The 7,564-nt window shown below is 35.8% G+C and overlaps 1 protein-coding gene across 2 annotated transcripts in view; it reads right to left on the bottom strand.

Annotated features, from left to right (window-relative positions):
• Positions 1–4,526: 4,526 nt before the first annotated feature.
• LOC107712395 (yjeF N-terminal domain-containing protein 3-like) overlaps positions 4,527–7,564 on the bottom strand; it is a 16,702-nt gene continuing 13,664 nt past the window's right edge. For both annotated transcript variants that reach the window (XM_016517632.1, XM_016517631.1), the window contains 2 exons: positions 5,869–6,019; positions 4,527–4,897 (listed from right to left, as the gene is read on the bottom strand). In XM_016517632.1, coding sequence (XP_016373118.1) covers positions 4,701–4,897; positions 5,869–6,019 — 348 coding nt within the window. In that variant the 3' untranslated portion in view covers positions 4,527–4,700. The remainder of the gene's footprint in view (positions 4,898–5,868; positions 6,020–7,564) is intronic.

Here is a 7,564-nt window from a genome sequence, read left to right as displayed (position 1 = left end):
TGCATTTAATTCTTGGGTGAACTGTCTCTTAAATTGTAGCGAGAGTATCCTACAGGTTCAGAAATATGGGTTTAATTTTGTAGCTTTCTGTTGGCTTGGTTTAAATGTGACCCAAATGTATTCTCGACGGGTCAGTCTCTATAAGAATTGAAAGATTTAGCACTGCATGTTATTTCCAATGGGAAGAATAGATGTTTAAAGTCCTGTTAATGTCATGTAAAATTTAATAAATGGTTATAAAAATACAAGTACTTAAATTAACAGCTCAAACATGAAGAACAGCAGAATTCTAAACTGTAGAGTTTGTTTGGCTTTGAAGACTAATTGGGTTTGTTACTGAAGTGTTGCACCTTGCTAACTAAATAGAGTTCAAACATGTTGCACGACTGCCTGTGTCCTCATGATCAAATGGAAGAACTGAGTTTAAAGGGAATAACCTTCACCAGTGCTGCTAGTTAGCTGAGTAGAGTGAGTTATTGAGTGTGTTTCACCCAAACAATGCTTGATTTGAACCCAAGCGCTCTGGATGAGTTTCCTCAAACACGTCCTTGGAGCTTGAAGCGTTGCATCTCCTGAAGTGAATCCTGACTCTGGCTGCTCTGTTCGTTAGCCTGTGTGCGCGAGGTAACCTTCCTTTGCTCTCCTGTTCACTTTAAGTTTAAGTATTTGTAGCTCTGACAGCACAGCGCAGATCTTAAGGCCTCTCAGATGCGTTAAATTCCCACTCATTTCTCCCCATGCATTGCCAACCATTCTAGAAAGACCTTAAATTTAACCTTCAGTGTCTCATCAACACATTTACTTTCACCAATGTAGTTCAATTTGAGAAACGCCAAATTAGTTCCAAAGACACTAGTTAGTTATGCACTGATGTCTGTGATTCCTGCGTTTGAGTGTATAAGTTTAAGTGATCTGTCTTTGGTTTTGTTCAGGTTGAGTTCCCGTCGGAAGCCGTCTGGGGTTTGGAGATGATGAACGGCGTTTGTTCCACTGAAGGTGAAGCGTGAGGTTGGTGGAATGTCTAATGATCTCGTTACTGATTCACTGAGATTTTTTTTATTTATTTACTTATTTAACCAGGAAGGTCCCATTGAGATACAATATCTCTTCTTCTGGGAGTCCTGGTCAAGATGGGCCGCAAACGACAAATAAAAAAATGCACATCACCACACAATGAACAAACAAAACACAATTTTCTAAACAATACAAATCCTAGTCAGGTGTTAAAACATGTACACTGTTTTATATAAATGAAAAAATCGTTATCTGTTGATCTGGTATTATAAATATTTGTGCAGTATGTCAACAAACTAGATGTATACCGTGGTAATTTCCCCACTAAAGCTTTTAAAATAAAAAATAACGTGTTTTTTTCTCAAGCACAAAGAAGTCCAGTTTGTAATTTCATATAAATTACAGTGATGTGTGCGGACACTTGTACCAGTAACAAATCGTAAAGCAGAATGATGAACTACATCCAATTTTTTCAAAACATTCAGAGATGCATGCATATAAATTATATCACCACAGTCCAATACTGATAGAAGAGTACTTTCTACTAAACGTTTACGAGCAACATTTTTTTTAAACGAAAATGTAAACCTAACGCTGGTCTCAATTTCTTTAAAAGACTTATCGATATGAGAGCTGTAAGTCGGCTTATCATCGAGCCAGATGCCGAGATATTTGTAAGATGCAACCCTTTCAATCTGTGTACCATTTAAAGTTTGAATCGTAAAGTCATTTAATGACAATCTGGACCGTGTAAAAATCGTGTATTTAGTTTTTTTAGCGTTCAACACTAATTGTAAGTTACCAAGAGAAATCTGAAATGCATTCTGCCGCTTTTAAAGATGGAGCCATAGTGTAGATTATAGTATCATCTGCGTAAAAGTGTACATTTGCTGGCTCAACTAATTAACCAAGTTCATTTATATAGATAGAGAATAAAATTGGCCCCAAAACTGATCCTTGAGGAACACCGGTCTTCACTATTAAAGGAGCAGAAACATAATTATCTATGGACACGCATTGAGTCCTTCCAGTCAAATAATTAGAGAACCACTTCAACAATATATCACTAAAACCTACACATTTAAGCCTTTGCAACAAAAGATCATGATTCACAGAATCAAATGCTTTCGATAAATCAAAGAGTTCAGCACATGATTTTTTTTTTTTATCATCCAATGCAGTTATTATATCATTAGTGACTGGCATTGCAGCAGTTATAGTACTATGTCCTTGTCTAAAACCTGATTGAGTCTGACATAAAATATTATTAGCTGACAAATAGTACTTTAACTGTTCATTTACCATAGATTCTCACACTTTAGCTGTAACAGACCATCTTGAAATAGGCTGATAATTATCCAATACCCTTCAGTAATGGCCGAATAATTGCAGACTTCCAAGAACTTGGTATCAGACCACTGCTTAAACTTAAATTAAAAAGAGGCAATAGGTCTCGCTATTAAGTCTGCAGATATTTTTTAAAAGTAAGGCTCTGTTTGATCAGGGCCAGCAGAGTTTACAATATCAAGGCTTTATGAACCTGAGACGGGGAAATAGGTAGAAAATTAAAAACATTTCTTTATACAACTTGAAGAGATGGCCATATTATCTTTACCATCAAACCAGATGAAGTGATTGAACTTGTATTAGTAAAATGTGTATTAAAAGCTTCTGCTATATTATATTTATCCTTAATTTCTTCATTATTTACCTTTAGTAAATCGGGAGTCTGCATAGACCCGGTTGACGATTTTATCAGCTTCCAAAATTTACTAGGATCATTAAAACTTTTATTTATCATACTAAGATAATACTGACTTTTTGTATTTTTTTTATCATTTTGGTACATTTAATCCTTAGTGCTCTATATTGTTCCCAATCACTAGCGCTATTAGTTCTTTTAGCCTTGGTCCAAGCAATATTTTTATAACATATCACATACATGGAAAACCTCACTATTATACAAGTCATGTAAAAAAGCTTGCTCACTAAAGTTTTTAGTTTCTTCTAAAAATAAACTTAGACATATATAGGTAGCACTGTACAATGATCACTTGCATCATTACTAAATATTCCAATGGAAGAATACTTGTGGAGAATTTGTAAGTGTAACATCAAGCAATGTAGACTTGGCCATATGTCTTGAATTTTGATTTTGAATGTCTTGAATTGAGGTTTTACAAAGGCTTGACCTGTGTTTTGTGATCTGATCTGGTTTCTAGTGTAGATGATGGAACGATGGGCTGAAGATGAAACCGAGGACCTGCTGTGATTGATGGAGGTTCATGTTTAGTCATTTAACAGATGCTTTTATCCAAAGCGACTTACAAATGAGGACAGAAGCAATCAAAATCAGCAAAAGAGCAATGATATGTGACCCTGGAGCACAAAACCAGTCATAAGGTTCAGTTTTTTAACTCCTGTGCAGTTGAAAACCCTGTAACGCCTCTGGTTTTCCTGCTCAGACATGACCGTGATGATGTTTTATAATCACCAAATACTGGATCTGGCTTGTTTTCTTTCAGTTAGCAGAGGTTTAGTGTTCTCTTCTGGAGCTGTTTGATCACAGGCCTCAGGAACATTACTTAATGCATTAACTAACAGTGAGCAATGCATTTCTTACAGTATTTATTCATCTTTGTTAATAAAAATCCACCTGTTCGTTGTGAATGATTTCAGGCTAGCAATCTCAACAGATACAAGTTTTGATTTTAAAACTGCATTAGTACATGTTGAAATTAATGATTTAGAAGAATTTTTATTTTATGTAAACTAATTGAAGTTTGTTGTGTTTCCTAGGTTTCACTGATCTGAGCTTATGCTGTTTGTAAATGAAGAAAACATGTTTTTGTTTATAATTTTGACTTAATAAAATTTGAACGCTCACACTGGTGTGCTTTAATCAGGTTTGTTTTGAAACGCTTTTATTTTGTTCAAAATGGCACAGTCACACAGCAGTCTAAAATGACCGGCCTACAAAAAATAGCTTATGAATTTCTCATCATGCTGTATTAAAACCAAATATTGGGATTACATTTTTTTTTCTAAACTTGTTTGCCATCAAATAGGAGAGAGTTTTGTTATTTTCTAAACTAATAAAATAGTCTAGTTTAAGAAAAAGCCTTTTTTTGCAAATCTTTAAAGGATTAGTTCACTTCCAAAATAAACACTCTCCACTTGTTCCAAATCTGTACGAGTTTCTTCTGTTAAACACAACCGAAGATGTTTTGAGAAATGTTGACGAGCACCATTGACTTCCACAGTAGGCTGATGGCATCAATGAATGGACTTTAACTGGAAAAATGACTCTTCGTAACTGTCCTCTTGCATTATTGACAAACTATTTTCCTGTCGACACTGTAAAGCTGCTTTGACTTGATCAGACTTGTATGAAGCGCTTTATAAAGATGACTAGTAGGGGACAATACTGTGGAAGTCAATGGTGCTCATCAACTGTTTGGATACCAACATTTTTCAAAATATCTTCATTTGTTTAACAGAAGAAAGAAACTCAGATTTGTAACGAGTGTAGAGTGAGTAAATGATAGAATTTTAATTCTGGAAGTGAACGAATCCTTTAACGCTGGAAGCGCATCAATCAAACCGAATACACATGACTCCCGTCTTCTGTTGAATTGTGTTTGTTGCTCTTAAACGAAGACGTGGAGAAACATTGATGGAGCGGGTCACAGCTGGACCACAGCGTCCGTCCCGGAGAACTTGGGCAGGTTCAGCTCGTACTTCCTCTGAAGGTCAAAGGGCAGGAAGCGTCCGGCCAGGAAGTGTGATCCGGAGAAGCTCAGGGCGCATCGCTTCGGCGTCATCAGAGAAACCAGGAGCGCAGGACTGATCCCGTCTGAGCTGGACTCGTCTGCGTCCCAGCCTGCAGTCACAATACATTACCACCAGCCTAGAGCCTCGTTTAGAAAATCAGCTTTCCATTGATGTATGGTTTGTTAGGATATGACAATAATTGGCCGAGATACAACTATTTGAAAATCTGGAATCTGAGGGTGCAAAAAAATCTAAATATTGAGAAAATCATCTTTAAAGTTGTTCAAATGAAGTTCTTAGCAATGCATATTACTAATCAAAAATTAAGTTTTGATATATTTACGGTAGGAGATTTACAAAATATCTACATGGAACATGATCTTTACTTAATATCCTAATGATTTTTGGCATAACAGAAAAATTTATAATTTTGACCCATACAATGTATTGTTGGCTATTGCTGCAAATATAACTTTGGTTTTGGAGGTTATCCCAACTCTAAATTTTCCTTTGATTATATCCTTGTTTTCATTAAGCAGCTGGGCGAGAAGTAACAGCTGTTTTAAGTTTGCATGTCTTACTATCAGCCGTGATTACTCTACTCTGTTAATTAAAAGGCTGTTGATATGCATATTCACTAATTGTTTGAGGCTGACAAGTAGCTGAACATTTACGTGTTTGATTAGTGACACTTAGCCTGCGTTTTAAAATCTTTATTTGAATGTGGCAACATATCACGCGCTACAATATTTCTATGAATTAATCAGCTATCAGCCAATCACTGTGTGCATAGTTAATAAGCACTCTGACATCATCCATAGCAATGAGCTCAGCCCCGCCCCCTTACTCTCAGCTCTATTCCTTAGTACAGGTTAGTCTCAGCAGCTTTGTGAACAGGTTTTAAGAGTAACTCTTAGCTAAAACTTTTACTGCTCTTTAGGAGAACTCTCAGCGGTCAGATCAAATGTGTTGTGAATACAGGCCCAGGTGTTGATTGTGCTAAACAGTCATCCGCACCAGCTGGTCACTCAGGTCTATGACTGGTGTTTGTGATGAAGTGGTTTTGAGGAGGTCTCGTACCTGACGGGATGTCCAGGCTGACGATGGGTGCTTTGAGTCCTCGTAGCGTCTGCAGGACTCCGGTGAACGGCTCTCCGACTGACGCCAGCTCAGTTTCTGGACCCAGAACCGCGTCCACAACCAGGTTATAGGCTTCATTGATCAGCTGCACCTTCACGAGGAAAACCAGCAGCTTAGTGACTTCTTACACGTTCATCTGAACTCACTGCGTCAGTCCTGCTCACATTATCCATGATGTTTGAGGAATTGTAATTTTGTTTTGTTTTTTTATCCCTAAGGTGCTGTTCGTTCATTTTTGACTAAACGTTTTGGTTTTTAGAATTTTTACTTCATTGCAACTTGGTAGAGGTCTTGGCACTTGCAATGTGAACACACACAAAAATCTAGTTTAATTTGTCCTGAAAAAAGTTCAAGGTCAAAAATGTTACCCCTTACTTAGCCCGGGTAAAAATAAAGTGTACTTGAATGCACTAAAAAATACTTAAATACCAGCAAGTGCAGTTGTAATACATTCTTATTTTTTGTGCTAAATAAAATTAAAAAAATTATACACTAATTAAAAGTATATTTCTACTTCTACTTATTTAAATTGATTTTAAAGTATACTACTGCAAAAATATACTTTTATTAGTGTATTTCTTAAAAGTGGACTTTGAATGGTTTAAAAATTAGTTCAATGTTAGCACACTTTTATATAGTTATCCTAAGTTTAAATTAAATTGATGTTATTTAAAAATATATTAGATAGCAACATGCTAGCGACATGCTAGTCACTTGTTAATCATGCTAGCAAACATGCTAGAAACATGTTAACAACATGCTAGTAACTTGCTAATCATGTTAACAACATGTTAGTCACTTGATAATCATGCTAATAACATGCTAGTCACTTGCTTATCATGCTAGCAACATGCTAGTCACTTGATAATCATGCTAGCAACATGCTAGTCACTTGTTAATAAAGCTAATAACATGATAGAGACATGCTAGTCACTTGCTAATCATGCTAGCAAAATGCTAGTCACTTGCTAATCATGACTAATTAAAAGTATATTTCTACTTCTACTTATTTAAATTGATTTTAAAGTATACTACTGCAAAAATATACTTTTATTAGTGTATTTCTTAAAAGTGGACTTTGAATGGTTTAAAAATTAGTTCAATGTTAGCACACTTTTATATAGTTATCCTAAGTTTAAATTAAATTGATGTTATTTAAAAATATATTAGAAATGTAATAGTTATAAGTACATTTTCCCAACTGTGCTACTTAAGTACACTTAATATAAATACACAAATTAGCACTAACATTTGATTTTAAGTGTAGTCAGATAAAGTGTTTAATAATTGCATTGCTTAAAAGTGTCCCAACTGTCGCTACTTGCTAATCATGCTAGCAACATGCTAATCACTTGCTAATCATGCTAGCAACATGCTAGTCACTTGCTAATCATGCTAACAACATGCTAGTGACATGCTAGTCACTTGCTAATCATGCTAGCAACATGCTACGAACTTGTTAATCATGCTAGCAACATGAGAGTAACTAGATAATCATGCTAGCTACACCCTAGCAACCACATAGCAACACCTTAGCAACCTTCCCGGGTACCATAGCAACCGCATAACAACACCATAGCAACCTTTCTATGTACTATTTCTAACCCATTCAAGCTCATCTGTCTATCTATCTATC

Source organism: Sinocyclocheilus rhinocerous, unplaced genomic scaffold (genome assembly GCF_001515625.1).
Source record: "Sinocyclocheilus rhinocerous isolate Xijiao unplaced genomic scaffold, SAMN03320098_v1.1 scaffold1830, whole genome shotgun sequence".
In the NCBI taxonomy this organism is placed as follows: Eukaryota; Metazoa; Chordata; class Actinopteri; order Cypriniformes; family Cyprinidae; genus Sinocyclocheilus; species Sinocyclocheilus rhinocerous.
The sequence above is the reverse complement of the archived record's forward strand: the minus strand, read 5'-3'. Positions and strand labels throughout refer to the sequence as shown.